Here is a 19305-nt window from a genome sequence, read left to right as displayed (position 1 = left end):
AGTCACAATGATAGCATGCTTTAAAAAGGAGAGCATGTGTTTGCTATTCAAAGTTGGCTGCTTTTCAGGAGAAAAAGATCATTTGCAGATTGCATTCTCATCTTCCTTTTTTAAATGAAATTTTGAATGTGTTTATTACTTGACATGTGACATATTAGAGAATCATGTGGTAAGATAAAACCCTCATGTTAGTACTTGGTATGAGACTTCTTTAATATGCTAAACATTTTTGTTACAATGCCAAGAAATAAGAACTTCAAGAAATGTTCAGTTTTAAGATCCAGAATAATTTTTTGCAATTAAATCTTACTGTGTGTTAAAAGAGAAACTTCATGTAGTAATATAGTAAGGCTAGGTTCCATCTCTGCAATTAGTATAGTAGAGTGCCAGGGAGCTAGTTAATGCAGTAGGCCCTCAACAACAGTGGACACTCATAACCTGGGAGGCCATGAGAATCCATTATACCATACTTCCCTCCCTTTCTCTCTCTGTCTCTCCCTCCATATCTCTCTCTCTCTCTCTCTCTCTCTCTCTCTCTCTCTCTCTTTCTCTCTTTCTCTCTGTCTCGCTTTCTTTTTCTCTCTGTCTCTTTCAATCTCTGTCTCTCTGTCTCACACACACACACACACACACACAAGTGTGCACACGCTCACGCACAAACCACTACTACCACCATACACTCCCAAGTTTTCATTTTAAGGTTGGGTCTAGGATTCTTGTTGAAAGTGACTTTAAGGTATCAATTTTTTGAGAGATGTTGGTCTAATGGCTGTTTAATTTGACTGTTGTAGTGACCCTTTCAGGAATTGAACAGATCAAGTTTTATCTACTCAGGTTGTGAAAGCAAACTGCTAGCAACCCATAGACTGTGCCTTTGTGCAGCATGAGCTCTGATTGTCTGCAGTCTTCTTGTTAAAGGACCTGTGAGTTTCTTTATGGGTGAGGGGGTTTAGTCTCCCTCATTTCACACACGAGGAAGTCCTGGAATGCCAGAGTAATGAAGTTTTTCTGTGAGAAACAAAACCCGAGAGTAGAGAAGACATCTTTAGCTTTTATTTTGACCGTATCATGTTTTAATCAAGGGTATGTATTAGCAGGATACTTGAGACCTAGGGCAGCTAGTGGGCTTGCTATTGAGCACAGGCACCACAGCCCATCCTGGAGGCAATCACAGAACATGCCAGGGCAGTGGTACAGAGACAGTCGTCCTCCCTTCACTGCCCCTGGTGGTATATACAGAACATTTCCATGAATAAAATGTTCTTAAACACTCTCCTCATATGCAGATTTAATCATGTGTACAGCCCTTACAGTGAAAATGGAGCCAGATGTGGTTCACCATTTATAGCTACGCAGATGGCTCCAAGCATAGATGAATATAGTAAATTCAAAAGGAATTCCTCATGAAACTCCAGTGGAATGCAGTCCTAAATTTAGAGGGAAGATAGCAGTGGGCTAAATTCAGATTGACTTATGCTGATTTACACTAGTATTTTGTGGGTTTGGAGAAACCAGGCTGCTAAATTGCTCTTAATTTAAACACACACAGCTTCTGATGTTCCTGCCAGATTAGCTGCTGGTGATCTTCTGCAGGGCGCACACTGTTGGAACACTACTGTTTCTAATTGCTGGCATCTGAGGGAATGTATACTTGTCCTGTTTCATCATGCTAAGTTTTTTTTCCGGATGGTACATGTTTTTAATGATAGAAGGCTCACATGGGTATATGTACTCACATTCATGCATGTGTATTTATTTGGCTAGACACCAAAATTATATACGTTCTTCATTTTTAAGTGAATTTGTAAAGAAATAATCTGTAGTATTTAAAGTATATGTGTTTGACTTGGATTTCATTTAAGTCTAAGTAATTCTACCTTTGATAAAAATTAGCTTAAGATATTGGCATATCAGTTCCATGGTTTTTGTTTTTAAGGACCTATGTGAATTGAGAACACTGATAGAGGAAAACATATCATTTAAAGTGGCATCTGAAATTCCATTTATTTTCAAGCTGATATTATTTTAAATGCAGTAAAAATATTCAAAATGTGAAATGAATACAGTTTTTTGAAAGTTGTACCTTTCACAGGAAGTATCTCTTTTGGAATGAAGCCTCAGGCCTAGTTGGCAACAGCATTAAGGGCCATACTCAGGAATACCTGTCATTTTCACTTACCTCCTTGTCAGTATGAAGCCAGACTGTGTAGATTTTTGTTTCATTTACTGAGTTTAAAATAAGTAGAGGGGTCAGAGCTGAGGGTGACTACCCAGTCACGTCAGAGCTGAGGGCGACTACCCAGTCACGTCAAGCTTCACAGATAATGGTTTTCTGCTGAGATGAAGATCAAACTAGGTTTTCCTGAAGTCTGGCTAGCACCTGGAATACTACAGAAACATGAATTGCCAGGCCGCTCCCTTTGAAATGTCCCTGAGTGTCAGGGAAGCAAGCTGCCGTAGTTTGTTGTTTGCCATGCTCAGGACCCACTGGATAAAGAGATGGTTGTTTTCTCTCTGTGTGTAGCATCCAGATATTCCTATCCTGTGCTGCCTTCTAGTCTTCTATGCCATGATCATTAGCAGATCTGAATCATAACTGACACGACACTGGGCTGCAGATGTAGCTCAGTTGGTAGAGCATATTCACGGAGCCCTGGGCATGAACCTCAGCATCGCACAACCATGTGTGGTGGTGCACGCCTACAGTCGCAGCCCTAGCGAGGTTAGCAGGCCTCAAGATTCAGGTCATTCTCAGCTACATAGGGAGCGCAAGACCAGCCTGTGCCAGAGACCCTGTCTCAAAAGAACAAAGCATCATGCTTTTGTTAAGGATTCGATCTTAATTCTGTCTTCATAATCTTATCTGTGTTAGCAGTCAAATTATTTGTTCTTAGCCTTTTGGATTTATTGCTAGGGTAAAGCTGCCTTTGCATCACTTCTTAGTGTCAGAGTTACTACCATGTGGTTTAGGCTGTCCGTTTTTCTCAGAATTAAGTGTAGATCAGGTGGGAGATGTGCTCTCTCAGTCTTGATGGTCTTCTAAGTAGAGGGGGTCAGTCCTGCCTGTTAGTTGCTGAGGTTTGGAACCGTGGATTCCTCTGGAGTATGTACAGTATCTGAATTCCTTTACTAGTCCACAAAAGCTGCATGTTGCCAACTTTTCTGGCTTTGGAGCTCTAAATTAAGGCCAGTTCCTTTGCTCATCCCACAAACTCTTTCATGTTCCCTAACCGCAGCCTGAGCAAGGCGCCTCGGTTTCAGCAGCAGCAGACCAGCATATGTTTACTTAATTCCTAAGACATGATGACAGTGGTCTCTGTGCCACTAAAAGCTTTCTCTTGATTATTTTCGGGTGAAACTGATTTCCCAGCGCTCCTTGCCTGTCACGTGTGTTTTACAGTGCCTTCAGTGCTGCCCATGAAGAACAGTGGAAGTTAAAGGAGCATCAGATGAAAGTGCAGATTGCTCAACTCGAAACTGCCTTAAAATCTGATCTTACAGACAAAACCGAAGTCCTTGACAAATTAAAGACTGAAAGAGGTACATAGACATAACCAGCCATTTCCTTATGCAGACATCTGATGCTTATTTGCTGAGTCAGTCAGTATTTCATGTATGCCTACTGTTTGCCAGCCGTCCTGCTATCCTCTGGGGACACAACCTGTATCTGTGAATATTACATAGATAGATAGATAGATATAAAATTTGTGTATGTGGGGGTAACTGTATCATATGTGGCATACACATATATATATATATACCTCATATGTATGCCAAAAGAATTGTTCCTCAATCCCTTTTATCCAAGTTGTCTTTCATTAGGTTAATATCCCTAAATTCTGATCTTTTCTTTATTTCACAGTCAACAAATATTTACTGAACAGGTACTCAGCATTGTTCTAAGTTCTGAGGATACAGCAAATAAAAGACTTACCTCATAGCACATGGAAGCCAACAGTAGTTAGAGACGTGTGCAGTGGTACAGGTAATGGTAGATGCAATGAGAAAGATTCAAAGAAAGCTTCTTGCTAGTGTTTGAAAGATCAAACAAGAACAATCTAATAGATGTTTGTATCTATTCTATTAACCAAGGTGCTTTGTCAAAATGTCACAGTTAAAAGAAGAATCATTAAACATAATCATATTAGGTCTTGTCTCATAGAAGTAAAATGCAATTAAAGACATCAGGACTGCTGTATTACACACTGACGCATGTATACCCAGTGCACACAGACACACAATGTTGGGTGATGGATTTTTATTCTGTGTGTGCACCCATAAGATACACTCAGGAACACAGTGATAAGTTTGCTCCTTTGGAACATTTGCAGTTCAGTTACAGGAGAATTTTAGAAGTTGGATACAGCAGGCATGGTGGCACATGCCTCTAATCATAGCACTCAGGAGACAAAGACAGGAGAATTGTAGATTCCAGACCCCTCCTTGGGGTACATAGCAAGACCCTGTGTCAACAACAACAAAAAGTTTAATACAGACATAGTAAGAAAAGATATATTTTTCGTTAGTACTCTTACCACAGGGTGACATTTTATTAAATAAATGGAACATATATTTTCATGTTTAATATTCCTAAAACCAGAGCACATCCATAAGCAATAATACTTTAAAACTACTTATACACATTTTTTACATTTCACAAGCCTAAAGTAGGAACACAGAGTCAATGGAGTCTTTATTCCAGTGGCATGGTAGTCAGGACTTATCCACTCAGCGATTAAGTTGACTGATACGTTGTATGAGTTTCTCTGGAGGAGTGTGCATAGAGTTAAGTGATTTCTGACCTGGTGGGTTTCTCATTTTACTGTGCACTATTAGGTACTTACTGGGTGCTTTGTCATAACAGTTGCCCAGTAAATTCTTGTTCACTGATGAAATAGAAGTCCCCTTTTGCCCATTCCATTTTCCAAAAGTAGATAAGTCACTCATTCTTAAAAGACAAGGGAAATGAGAGGACAGCTAAAAGCTCAGCAGTTAGAGCGTCCTGCCTCCTACCTGAGTCTGCTCACCCAAGTCCCACAGAGAGAGCATCACACCCTACAACCTGTCTTCTGACCCCAAAATACACACATAGCCTTTACATGCCCCACCACACGGAGTGAATAAATACATAATTTTACAGAGAAAGGGAAATGAAACATACTTATTTTATTTCTACTTTTTCAGTATTTTCTTAGATATAAAGAATTCCAAAACTTTTGTCTGGATTGTTTGACATCTCAAACAAAACTCTTTAAGAGGGGTAGAATCTTAATTTCTTTTTAAACTATTGGTTTTTAGTTAGTTTGGGGAATTCTTATTATTAGGTATTATAGTTTTTAAGATATCCTGATAAGATATTCTGAAATCCCCTAGTCAACCTCATCTTTTTCACTGGTTCTTGTCTTTAAGGAGCCTTTAAATATTAAAAATAATGTCATGTGCACTGTGGAAGAGGTCTAGATCTGTTGCAGCCCTCAAGTTAGTCTCTGCTCTTCCTCAAGTTGTTAATGTGTTGGTGTGTATATATATGTGTGTACACACACGCGGATGAATTAATGTTTATAGTGTGCTCTTTGACTCACTACTTTATGAAGTCAGTCCTCTGGTATGAATTTCCATCCATGTTATCACCATTGACAATGCATGCTGCAGTTTCTCAGTATGTAGATGTCTAGGAGATGGTTGACAATGAGTAGTAAAGAAATAATGTTGGCATCCCAAGCCACATTGCCCTATATAAAAATCCTAGCACATTTATCTAGTTACTTTCTAAGTAAAAGTTGCTGGAACAGGGATTTCCCAGTTATTTTCTCTGAATAATTTAAATTTACAAATGTAAGGATTTAGGTCTTTATTTATAAAACTGTTAAATTCTATGAAAATAAGTTAAATAACTAAGCTTTTAATAATGATAAAAATAGCTTTCCTAGCTTTTAATCATTTTTCTAGGAAAAGAAATAAAAATTTGAAATTATCTATTTAAAGAAATCTTTGACTATCCAGGAAGTTTCTTTTTGTGGTGTAGATTTTAAAATGGTTTCATTTTTCTTTAACTCTCCTCACACACTCGCCTTCTCTTGATTCAAGTGCCCATTGCCAGAAGATGCTTCCCTGGCTTCTTGTAGTCATTCATCTACTGGGCAAATTATTTTTAGAGAATAGTCACCTCTTTATTCAAGGTACAAATTAGTTTCAGATTGTGTGAATATGTGGGGGAAGGATATGTAAATGCAGTTAGCATTTGGTTAATGCTTAAATTAACTGCATGTGTTTAAGGGCTTGCTTTTGAACGTTCCTTTCTATCTTTAGCTGAAATGCATCATTCAGCATAGTGCATATGGTTATATTGATCACAGCTGAAGATATTAGCACAAAGGAGCTCTGAAAATTGTTTAGTTGAATTGTTCTCTGCACTGTTATTAATGGCGTGCTGGAAGAATGTAAGTTTAAAGAGCAAAATTGTATCTCATTTGAATAAAATGCTGTTGAGCTTAACCTGCTTTTTGTCAAATCGTAAGGTAAGGGGTTGTTTTTCATCCTGTATGGAGTGCTTTGATTTTTCATATTATAATTCAGCAAGCCTATTTTCTCTTTGAACTGTAGCAGTGTGGTATTTTTAAAGACCCAAAACATATCCTAAATAAGCTGATTGATAAAGAGGGAATATAATGTATAAATCTACATAAATTCTGCAGAGAGAAGGTCGGTGGTGCTCACTGATGTGTCCCCATTAAGTTATTCTCCCACAAATGGACTCTGTTTTTAAAATATCAGTGACTGGGGACATAGCTGTCCAAACAGAGAAGAGTGAAAGATGGAAACACAACTTTATTTGTACCTATTAACATATTCTTAGCTACGAAAAATTGAAAGCATTTACTAAAAAACAGAGCCTAGGAGAGATCACAGTGCGCAGAGCAATGCACCCTTTGTACATTGGTTCCCAACTCTCTTACTGCTGTGGCCCTTTAATACAGTTTCTCATGCTGGGCCGACCTCCAGCCATAAAATTATGTCATTGCTACTTGAGAGCTGCAATCTTGCTACTGTCATGAATCGTCACGTAAATATCTGATATGAGACCCTGTGAAAGGGTCATCGGACCCCTCCCCTCAGAGGGGTTGCCACTGCCTTTGTACCTTAGCTGGCATCTTAGACTCCCTGCTTCTGTAGACCCCTGAGAGAGTTTAGTTTATCATCAGCACCTAAGGTTCCCCTCCCTCTCACAGTTAACCAGGTTTTATTGTTACTGTTTTTACTCTGGCCTTATCACACCATTTGCTGTGATTTGGTTGTTCTATGTCATTGGCACACTGTCTGCTAGTTGTCATAACTGGATCAATACGAGGAGTGCTACATTGCCATTGTAGTCCCTAATCAAAAGGTTTATTTCATAAAAATTCACAATGATTATTAATGCTAATTTTTAGTTTCAAGACAAGTGTGTGACCCATACCTTCACATTTTCTAGGTGGTTTTCACACTTGGGAATTCTTTTAGTTTACTGGGATATAAGCAGTTTATACCATAAGATAACCTGTAATTTTCTATCTGTATAATAGAAGTGTTTGTATATTTAATAATAAAGTATCTGTTATCTTTATGCACCCAAGGATTTCTAGGAACTGTATGATATTTAAAATATCCTAATTTAGTCCATTTCTTCTTAACTGTGTAACTTAACATTTTTACTTGTGTGTGGTATTTATAGCTTGGGACCACAAAGCCTTGAGAAAAGGAAGAAACATATTTCTCTGTAACAACCAGTCAGACAGAGTGCAAACACATTCATGGAAAGAATTCTTGGCAAATGCTCCACTTGCTTCTTTTATATTAAGAAAAGGAAACAAAAATGTACAACTTTTATTGAGGACTTAGAATAAAGAAGAGTTCTTGAGTTTAAAAAAGAAATTGAGAGAGGCACTTTGGATGGCATGGTCTAGAAGTGGGCAAAACAGAGTAACTGCCCAACATGGTGAAGACAGTGAGAGCAAGCGCAGGGTCTATGTACCATGTGTATGCAGTGCCTGCAGAGGCCAGCAGAGGGCAGCAGATCCCCTTGAACTGGAGTTACAGGTGCCATGTGGCTGCTGGAAATTGAACACAGATCCTTCTGGAAAAGTAGCCATGGCTCTTAACTGCAGAGCCATCTTTCTAGCCCATGCCCCCACCCCTTTATAAATTAAGCATGTTTAATACAGAGACCAAGAAACTAGTGGATGAATTTGCTGTTTTCTTGATTTCTCCCTAACAGTTGTGCTTGTTGGTCATGGTGACCTTTCCTTAAAGGTGGCTGCTAATAGCAGGAGTCCCATAAACTGAAAGTACATATGAGTTATCACTGACTCTGCCTTAGAATCGATCTCCTGTTGGGACAGATTTGTTAGGGTATGGTTGATTAAGTTGTAGATTTGGAGTTTATAAAATACATGATCTTGTTTCAACTCAAAGAGTCTTTGTTAAGTGAGGAAAAGAAAATCCAAAAAAGTCAATCAGAACACTAAAAGACAATATTTTTTTTACATGCCTTTCAGGACCCTTAATAAGTAAGTAAAATCATATACTTGGAATCATATATTTTTAGGCATTTTGAGTAGAATGTTCCTTTGAAGTCCCAGAGACCACAGTTTCCTTGTGTTAATACTATGAATGTCAGTCTTGAGTTTGTGGTGAGCAAGTGAGCCATGTGGTGGACACATGATGGTATCCATTGGTACCTCGTCCCCTGCTCCTTTGTCTGAGACTGGCTGTTTCCTCTCTGACTTAATACAAGACCCAGATTGCTGTGTAGCCAGATTTACATTTTTTAAATGTGTTTTCGACATCAGTCTCACTTTGCTTTCTAATATGCTGACTTTATTTTTAAGACCAAAATGAGAAACTAGTTCAAGAAAATAGGGATCTACAGCTGCAGTGTCTGCAGCAAAGGCAGCAGCTGCACGAGCTTCAGAACCGCTTGACATTCTTCAACCAGGTGAGCCAGTTCCCCACTGCACAGTGAGTGTGTGTGTTTGTGTGTGTGTGTGTGTGTCAGTGTCTGTGTGTGCATATATGTGTGTTTGTGTATGTGTGTATGTATGTGTATATGTGTGTGTGTTGGTATATATGTGTGTATATCTGTGTATGTGTCTGTGTATGTGTGTGTGTGTTGGTGTGTGTGTATATGTGTGTGTGTCTGTGTTTATGTCTGTATATGTGTGTGTCAGTATATGTGTGCGTATCTGTATGTGTGTCTGTGTGTGTGTGTCTATGTGTCTGTCTGTGTGTCTGTGTGTGTGTCTGTGTATGTGTGTGTATGTATGTATATGTGTGTTTGTGTATGTGTGTGTATATGTGTGTGTGTCGGTGTATGTGTGTGTCTGTGTATGTGTGATCAGCAGAGGAAAAAACAGTGTGCAACATAGCAAGAAGTACTGACGTGTCAGTTGGTTTGGTTGCTTATATTCTGAGAAGATGTTCTGAGTTGCTGAAATGTGCTGAGTACTTGGTTTCTTAAGTTCATAGCCTCAGTCAGTGTATATTCTGCTGGTTAGTCAGTGTGGTAGGAACCTGGGCTGTGAACTAGTCCTCACTGTGAGCTTGGCTTTCTCTGTTACAGGAGAGTGACATCAATGCCGATGACCTCAGTGAAGCACTCCTGCTTATAAAGGTAGCGGTGTCGGCACACTTAGACATCAGTGCCATTCTTAGGCTTCAATGTCATGATGGCCTTCGTCCATCAACCTTATGCTCAGAGAGTGAATTGTTTGTGCATCTTCTAAAACTCACTGCATCTTAGTACGAGTGTGTGTGCAAGTATGCATGGTGGGGAGGGAGGAGAGAAAGAGCAGTGCTCAGGAAATGGTCAGATGACATTTAGTTAAAGCATATGCATATTTCATAGCAACATCAAAGTCACATTAAAATAGACCTCAGCACTCTTACTTACAGCCCTTTGACCTCAACAAACACTTTGTTTTCACCTGGCCCGCTGTAAATCAAGCTTGCCTTCTAAAGTGAGGTGTTGAACCATAATTCAAGGCCTTGTCTAGTTCTGAGGAACTGTTGTCTACATGTACACTTTTTCTGTTTATATCATAATTCATATTTTGATCAGATGAAAGATGTCTGTGATTTCTTTTTTGTTATGAAGGTGATAAACTATTTTTATTTCTCTGTAGTTGTTCCAAATGTCTATGCATCTGTATATATTAGCACTGCTTTATTCCTAGTAGAAAAATGGAACACATGAATTTAACTGAGCGTTTCTTGATTTATCATGTTAATTCACATGGTCACATTCTGTACATTCTTGTTTCAATTAAAAAACTATGGTTTTACTTTAGGCTCAGAAAGAACAAAAAAATGGAGATCTTTCATTTTTAGAAAAAGTGGACACCAAAATTAATAAAGATCTAGATCGTTCCATGAAAGAGCTTCAAGCAACTCACGCAGAAACAGTACAAGAACTTGAAAAGACAAGAAATATGTTAATTATGCAACATAAAATCAATAAAGACTATCAGGTACTGTCAGACACGAACTTAAGAAGTTATGCTTTCTGTGATATTTTCCTGATGACTGTCTTCTCAGAGAAACCTTTTGTGTTATCATCTTTTATTATCTATGGTCACCTACTATTAAACATTATTAATACATTCCTGGAATTTAGCCCTGTAACTAGAGAGTTGAGATAAATAGTTTAAAAACAAATGATTCAAGCCTTGGCTTTGGAAGAGCCTAGTGGCAGTAACCTCACCTGTATTTAGTGTTGTCACAGTTTTCAGGGAGTCACAGTCATCATCCGAAAGCCTGCCACAGCTGCCCAGGTCAGCTCTCTATAGTCAGGAGATCCATCTATAGCAAAGGAAGCCACCACACTGTCAGCTGTCTGACAGGAGGACACCGAGATTTAGAGTGCCCGATAGCCATCCCAAAGATGTTAAAATCATCTTGGTTTTTGAAAATTCCAACTAGAAGTGCCTGATTCATAGCATGGTAGCCTTAAATTTTCATCTAGAAATGTTTTAATACTAGCATGGTAGCTTTAAAGCTGCATCTTAAAATGCTTGGCTCAAAGGCGCTCTGACAGATGCAAATAGGATAATCATAAGTACTGAACCTTTCTGTCTCTTATTTTAAGATGGAAGTTGAAACAGTGACTCAGAAGATGGAAAATTTGCAACAAGATTATGAACTCAAAGTGGAACAATATGTTCATCTTCTTGATATCAGGGCTGCACGCATCCAAAAGCTGGAAGGTACAGTGTGCACAGTTTTATGGCAGTTGAAAATGCCTTCCAAACCCTTGCTCACAAGATCTTCCTGCTCACTTTTTTCCCCCAATTTGAAGCTGGAATAAGTTACCAGAAAGACTATTTCATCTGATTCTTTTCTACTCAGGAATTTTTAGTAGGATTTTTTTAAGAATTTACTGTTTTCAAATTCAGGATTGTAGGCAAGATTTCAAAGCACTATATAAAGTGTCACAGCCTCGAGTCTCACACCGCCTTTGTGATTTTTCTTCTCTGCACCATGTGCACCTTAGCCAGCTCTGTGTGCCAGCTCTGTGCTAGATTCACTCTGCCCGTTCCCAGCACCAGTTTTTGTTCCTGGCCTAAACTTCCTTTCTCCCTTGACATCACGATATTAACTATCCTTCTGTGTTACACAGTCTAACTTGGTGCTCGGCATGGCAGGAGGCTGGCTCTGATGGACTCAACTGCCATCCTTTTACCTGAAATACTCACAGTGATTTTCAAACTTTAGCAAACAGAGAAATCATCTAAGAGAGCTTTGTGTGGTAGTACACACATGCAGTCCCAGCTTTTCAAAGGATAATGTGGGAGAGAGATCCAGCTCCAAAGCTAGCTTGGGCACAATGATGAGTTCCTGGGCAAGCTGGGCTATCTAGAAATTCTATTCTAAGAATATATCTAATCACAGAAGGTACCATACTGTCTCCAGCTGTTTCTGTGCTTTGCATCTGAAGTGATAGTTATTTCTATGCAATTCCCCCAGCTAGAAGCCAGAGCAACCCTTGGCTTCTTGGCTTCTTTCTGTCACTTCCCCTACCACCGTGTGTGTGTGTGTGTGTGTGTGTGTGTGTGTGTGTGTGTGTGTGTGTGTGTTGGCTTCATATCTTCTGTGAAATCTGTGCATCTTGGAGATGACAGAATGGGTATTATATTGTCATTGTGCCATTGATAGTTTCTATAGTATAAGTATCTTTCCTAGAGTTTCTACATTGAAAATTTAATCCCAAATGGAACCACATTGACAGACAGAATGTTTAAGAGTCAGTTAAGTCATTTGGCTCTGCTCTCAAAAATTAATCAATGCCACTACCATGGAAGTGGGGTTAATTATTAAACAGTGGGTTTATTGTCAGTGAATGTGGTCTCCTCAACCTTGGGATATCAAGAAAGCCCTTGCCAAAAACAGAATGTTCTACCGGAACTTCTCAGTCCTTACAAGTAACTAGAAGAAGTGAATATTTTATGTGGGAATGTGGCTCAGTGATAGAATGCACGCTTAACAGAACAGTATCCTGGGTTCAGGTCTCCAGCACCAAAAAGGAAATAAAGCAAGTGATTTTTGTTTGTTTATAAATTACCTGGACTCAAATATTCTGTGATAGCATTACAAAAAGAGTAAGAAAATGCTTCGCGCATTTTCTTGGCACACATTCTTTCCAGTACTGCCCTACATGCTCTGAGTTCCTAAGGGCAGACTTCAGTTTCTCCATCTGAGTTCCTGCTGCCTGCCAGTTTGCTTAGGATGCCTTAGAGGTTTAATTATGTTCATGGAGCGAATAGTTGATTATAGGGCCAGGCAAAGCATGCCAGTAAAGGCGTAGAAAGACTTGTATGAAAATTCTTTACTTGGTGACCTCCCTTTTAATCAAGAAAATTGTACCAAACAAATTTTATTGATTACTACTTGGAAAAACAAGTTACAGGATGCTCTTTGACTTCTCAATAGTTCTATTTAGTCAGATAAAGACACTTAGTTCTTCTTCAGAAACAAGAAGTTCTCAAAGTACAGTCTGAGAACCCCCAACACTCTCCTAAACTGATGTAGAAGTCTGCAAGAATAAAACTAGTCTTATAATAATATTAATAATGTTATTTTGTCACCTTTATTCTCTTACAAGTCGATAATAGGGTTTCTTAGGGGCTATATGATGTCTGATATCACAACAAATTAAACACGGCCACAGACTCATATTCGAGGTGTTTCCTGTTAAGTCAAAACACTAAAGACATTTGTAGAAATATTTTTTAAAAACTTTTTTTAAAAGTTGAAAAGATTAAAATAATGCCACTTTCATATTTTTTAAGAAATTACAACTTTGAAAGAATAAATACTACGATTTGCGTTAACATGCAATAGATTATTATGTGTATAAAACTATTTAAATATTTAAAATATTTTTCTTTTCAGTATGATCAATAACAATAAGTATAAATTGTTATCAAAAGACTTTTGAGGTCCTCAATAACTTTTAAGAGTGTGAAGTCGCTGGGAAGATAGGCGACTCAAGTACTGATGACAGTGCACATGAGAGAGGCTGTACTTAGCATTGTAGAACCCAGCAAACTAGCAGAGAAGAAATCCCCAGAGGATGGGGAGAAAATGAGAGAAGGAGGGGACAATGACACGGAAGCAAAAGAGAGTAATAGTTTAAAACGGAGAGTGCTCATCAGCCAGAAACAAACAAACAAAATAACAGAAGGCCTGGCAGTGCCCCATCTAGAGCTGAACTACTTCCTGATACTGTTTGAAGACGGTTTCACATTCACAGAGGAGGAAGGAATGTCTTATAGGAACAATTGGAGACACATTTTAATCTGAGCTATGCATATAGAAAGATGCATAACCTATAAAAAAAATTAGCCTTATAAAATGTAACTGATGTTTCTTTAACTACACATTTAAAGAATAAATTTGTTTAGTTTAGGCCTATGTGTACAACTATGAAACTATCGCCATAATCGAGATTACCTCCCTCGAAGTAGAAACAAACATGTCTTATTCAGCTAAAGAAGCGGTATCCAGGAAAAGAGAGATGGACTTCGTAAGAGGAAAGATAACAGTTATAACAAAGCTGGAGGAGGAGTGCATGGTGTCTGTGACGTCAGCTCTGACTTGCCTTTTTTCTATTCCTGGCTAAAGCTATCTTACAACTGAAGGCGTAATGGTTTTCATTTTCAATCTTTAACTGTAAAATGATGAATTACAGTTACATACATTTTTGAAGTTGTGATTTGGTTGTTTAATGACCAGTGTTAAAGCAAGTCTTGAGGGTTTGTTTGTTGTTGTTTGTTGTTGTTGTTGTTAATGAGCACCATTTTCAGAGAATAACAGTACAGTTCCAGACTGTAAGATGGAGAATATTCACTGAGAGCACCCAGACATCCAGCCTCTTCAGAAGCTCGTTTGTATCCACACATGTCAGCATTTTAACATTTCTACACTGTATCTTCTCTCGCAGCCCAGTTAAAGGATATTGCCTATGGCACTAAACAGTACAAATTTAAACCAGAAATCACTCCAGATGACTCTGTTGATGAATTTGATGAAACCATCCACCTAGAACGAGGAGAAAATCTATTTGAAATCCACATCAACAAAGTCACCTTTTCTTCTGAAGTCCTCCGGGCATCTGGTGATAAAGAGCTTGTCACCTTCTGTACCTATGCCTTCTATGACTTTGAACTGCAGACAACTCCCATCGTGCGAGGCCTTTACCCAGAATATAACTTCACTTCTCAGTATCTTGTCCATGTCAATGACTTATTTTTGCAGTACATTCAGAAGAACACTGTCACTCTGGAGCTCCACCAAGCCTACAGCACAGACTATGAAACAATTGCAGCGTGTCAGTTGAGATTCCATGAGATTCTAGAAAAAAGTGGCAGAATTTTTTGCACAACAAGCTTAGTTGGTAAGTACAGTTTATGATCTTTGGATGTTTTAATCACTAGGTTGGCTTATGTGTTCATTGGCATACTGTATTATTATCTCACACATTAAAGGCATTTTGGGTAGGGACAGTGATCTTTGCTCACAGGGGACTGAACTTTCTTTAGTGTCATGAATGAGGGTGCAAAATAGCTATTAATACTTACAACCATTATGAATGGCCGTTAAACTTACAAAGTCAAATGTTTACTTTGATATTGATACTCTTGCTTAATTAAAATGTTAGTTGTATTACATTCTTTGTACTTCTGAAGACATGCCAACACTGTCACTGCATTCCAGGAATAGTAAGTAGTGACAAATAAGGCAGACAGAGGGGAAGATAAGCACACACACACACACACACACACAGGAAAACCTGCCCAGCCCAACTATAAAACTCAGAGTAGCCAGCACAGACCTGTGGTGTGTAAAGAAGAGAAACAACTGAGGTAAAAGAGCAGACATCCAAGTCACATGTGATACAGATTTATCACTAGCACACATCACAGGAAAGATGAGTCCAGTTCATCTAAACCCTTCCCCAACATCTACAACATCTGAGCACATAACTAAAATTATCTCCAATTTTCAGAATCTCCAAAAGAAGTCATCCTAACACTTCATCTTGTTTGTTCTTCTTTTTTTAAATTTCTCATATTTTTCTTTAGTATTCTTGTTGTAGTAGTGTTTATACTTTATAATATTGAAAAATTATGGTTTTGCTTATTTCCTGTTATATATTCATCTAATTTTGTTTATATATATATATATTATTGGAAGATCTATTTTATTTTCAGTTTTTTAATTCTTTTTTATTCTTGTGTTTCCACTCTTTTCTTCTACCAAAATACCTTTCAATTAATTTATTATTTTTAATTTAACAATTTTATATATGCATATGTATATATGCACATACACACAATGTATATTCAGTACCTATTATTCTCTTTCATCTCCCCATATGCTTTTGACCATGTTTACAGGACAAGCAAATAGTCCCTCCTATAGAGCAGTTCCCAGATCCATTCAGATAGCAGTTGGTTATCCCCAAACCAAGCATGGCACTATCATACCAGTGGGCATTTCTTGCCCAGCAGGTTAGTATCATAGCATGTAAAGTCCACACATTGTATGCCCAGAAATGATTTTTGTCTCCTTGCAGCCATAGCACCTCTGACACTGTGAGAGCCAACCACCAGAGGGTTCCAGGTTCATTTTCCTGTGTCCTTTATTCAAAGTGTGTGGTGACTCCACCAATAGTATGTTACCATTTAGTTCTGGGAGACGAAAGCAATGCCCGGAGGCTGCATTGTTTTCTGATACTCTGTGGCCTCCCTAGATGACCAACCATAGAGATGTATTTTGCACCTGGCACTGAGACTTTTGTGCTTAAAAAGAAGGGCAGGCGGACTTCAGGGAGCAACATATGATCTAACCACATAGGATAATTCCATTCAAGTCTTTAAGTTTTTTAATTGCGTTTTAGTTACATTATGAAGTAGCAGGTTTTTTATAGCTCTCTCAGTCACCACTGATTGTGTTGACCCCCGCCCCACCCCTCTGCTATATCTCTAGTAAACTTTCTACTTTATCTTCCGGGTTGTGGGGGAGAGTTACATTAGTTGTATTCTTATAAGTTTCTAATGTTTTTAAAGCTTTTTCATTTGGGAAGGGAATTTCATTGTTATTATTGTTGTTGTTTTGCTATTTTCTATAATCTTTTTTTTTTTCTCTTCCTTACCAACCACAACATTCTTCCCAGCCCTGTCTTTTTCCTGTCTTTATTTAACCCTGATCTTTTTGTTTACACCTTCTCTGCCTCCTTTTTATTGTTTCTACTTCCAGGTTTACTGAAACAATGTTTAACTCGATATTGCACTCCACAGTAGTTTCCCATCTGCCGTGGACACTGGTGGGGCGAGCTACTTGATTTCAGTTGCTTTTTCTTCTGGTACTAGGGAAGGGCCCTCAAGTGTAGGCTGCTCAATATGGAAATGCTCAGATAAAACTGGGATCAATATCCAAGCAAATAGAAACACAAATCACAGACAAGAAACATGAAAAGGCAAGAAGCACGGGTCCTCAAAATCACAAGTCCTTAACTCCTTAACTGCCAGATGCCAACACACTCAAGGAAGTGAAAGCACAGGCAAAGACGCCAAGGGCTCACTAATAAAGATTACTAGTGGCCATAAAGAAGATACACAGACAAAAAGATTAATTCAATTTAGGACCTGGAGAAAAAACTCAGCAACACTGAGGAAAACATCGGCTAAATGGATAAAAAATAAAATCCAGCAAGAAAATTAAGATTTGGAGGGGGTGGTGGAGGCAGAAAGATAGTAAAAGAAAAAGTTTTTCAAGATTTAAAAACTCACAGTACAAAGTGTCACCAATAGAGTAGACTCAGCCAAACAGAAGAGAGAATATCAGGATAAGGACCAGATCAAGGAAATACTACATTAAATATAAATAGAGAAGATCCCCACTCCCATCCCCCCAGCCCCACAGCTGAATATTTCCATTCATTCCCCTGTTCCTCTGGGCTTCTCTCCTGTCTCCCTCCCTACCTCTCTTTTCCCCCTACCCCTTCTCTCCCACCCAGGTCCCTTTCTCCCTCTTCCTCCCCGGATTATTTTCTTCCCCCTTCTAAGTGGGATTGAAGCATCCTCACTTGGGCCTTCCTTCTTGTTAAACTTCATATGGTCTGTGAATTGGATTGTTGGTATTCTGTCCTTTTTGGTTAATATCCACTTATCAGTGAGTATATACCATGCATGTCCTTTTGAGTATGGGTTACCTCACTCAGGATGATATTTTCTAGTTCCATCCATTTGCCTACAAGATTCATGATGTCTTTTTTTTTTTTAATAGCTGAATAATAGTCCATTGTGTAAATGAACCACATTTTCTGTATCCATTCATCGGTCCAGGGACATCTGGGTTATTTCCAGCTTCTGGATATTCCAAATAAGGCTGCTAGGAACACAGTGGAGCATGTGACCTTGTGGCATGGTGGGGCATCTCTTGAGTATATGCCCAAGAGTGGGATAGCTGGGTCTTCGGGGTAGAACCATTTCCAATTTTCTGAGGAACCACCAAATTGATTTCCAGAGTCTTTGTGCCAGTTTGCAATCCCACCAGCAATGGAGGAGTGTTCCTCTTTCTCTACATCCTCAAACAGCATGTGCTGTCACTTCAGTTTTTGATCTCAACCATTCTGATTTGTGTGAGGTGGAATCTCAAAGTCATTTTGATTTGCATTTCTCTGATGACTAAGGATGTTGAAGATTTTAAGTACTTCTCAGCCGTTTGAGATTCTTCTGTTGGGAATTCTCTGTTTAGCTCTGTACCCCATTTTTAATTGGGTTATTTTGGGTTTTGGAGTCTAACTTCTTGATTTTTTTTTAAAAATATATTTTGGTTAACCCTCTATCGGATGTGGGGTTAGTGAAAATCTTTTCCCAATCTGTAGTTGCCATTTTGTCCTATTGACAGTGTCCTTTGCCTTACAGAAGCTTTTCAGTTTCATAAGGTCCCATGTATTAATTGTTCTTACAGCCTGAGCCATTAGTGTTCTGTTGAGGAAAATTTCTCCTGTGCCAATGCATTTGAGGCTATTTTCCACTTTCTCTCCTATTAGATTCAGTGTATCTGGTTTTATGTTGAGGTCCTTGATCCACTTGGACTTGAGTTTTGTGCAAGGTAATAAATATGGATCAATTTGCATTCTTCTACATGCAGACTGACCGTTAGACCAGCACCATTTGTTGAAGATACTTTTTTTTTTTTTTTTTTTTTTTTTGAGACAGGGTTTCTCTGTGTATCCCTGGCTGTCCTGAACTCACCCTGTAGACCAGGCTGGCCTCGAACTCAGAAATCCGCCTGCCTCTGCCTCCCAAGTGCTGTGATTAAAGGCATGTGCCACCACTGCCTGGTGAAGATGCTTTCTTTCTTTCACTATATGGTTTTGGCTTCTTTGTCAAAGATCGAGTGTCTATAGGTGTGTGGATTTATTTCTTGGTCTTTAATTCTATTCCATCGATCAGCCTGTCTGTCTCTGTACCAATACCATGCGGTTTTTATCACTATGAGAAGTAATAGGCAAACCTCAGTACAGTGCCCAGGAACTCTGATGCAAAAGACCAGAGCCAAGCATCTCAAGGGCAGAAAGGGCTTCCTTCATTAGCACTTCCTGCTGCACTGTCACAATCAAGACACGGAACCAAGGAGACAAAAGCATACACATACACAATGGGCTTTCATCCAGCTGTAAAGAAGAACACAGTTATAATATATACAGGAAAGTTGATGTAGCTGGGCATCATTATGCTAAAAGAAATAAGCCAATTCCAA

The 19305-nt window shown here is 38.8% G+C and overlaps 1 protein-coding gene across 1 annotated transcript in view; it reads left to right on the top strand.

Annotated features, from left to right (window-relative positions):
• Positions 1-19305, top strand: part of Rpgrip1l (RPGRIP1 like) — a 96864-nt gene that overhangs the window by 28069 nt on the left and 49490 nt on the right. Inside the window, exons 10-15 of the mRNA XM_034523082.2 lie at positions 3401-3540; positions 8868-8974; positions 9599-9649; positions 10326-10505; positions 11123-11240; positions 14477-14929. Of these exons, the coding sequence (XP_034378973.1) occupies positions 3401-3540; positions 8868-8974; positions 9599-9649; positions 10326-10505; positions 11123-11240; positions 14477-14929 (1049 nt within the window). The remainder of the gene's footprint in view (positions 1-3400; positions 3541-8867; positions 8975-9598; positions 9650-10325; positions 10506-11122; positions 11241-14476; positions 14930-19305) is intronic.

The sequence above is a fragment of the Arvicanthis niloticus genome, chromosome 18, assembly GCF_011762505.2.
Source record: "Arvicanthis niloticus isolate mArvNil1 chromosome 18, mArvNil1.pat.X, whole genome shotgun sequence".
NCBI lineage: Eukaryota > Metazoa > Chordata > Mammalia > Rodentia > Muridae > Arvicanthis > Arvicanthis niloticus.
This window is presented reverse-complemented; position numbering and strand designations above follow the sequence as displayed.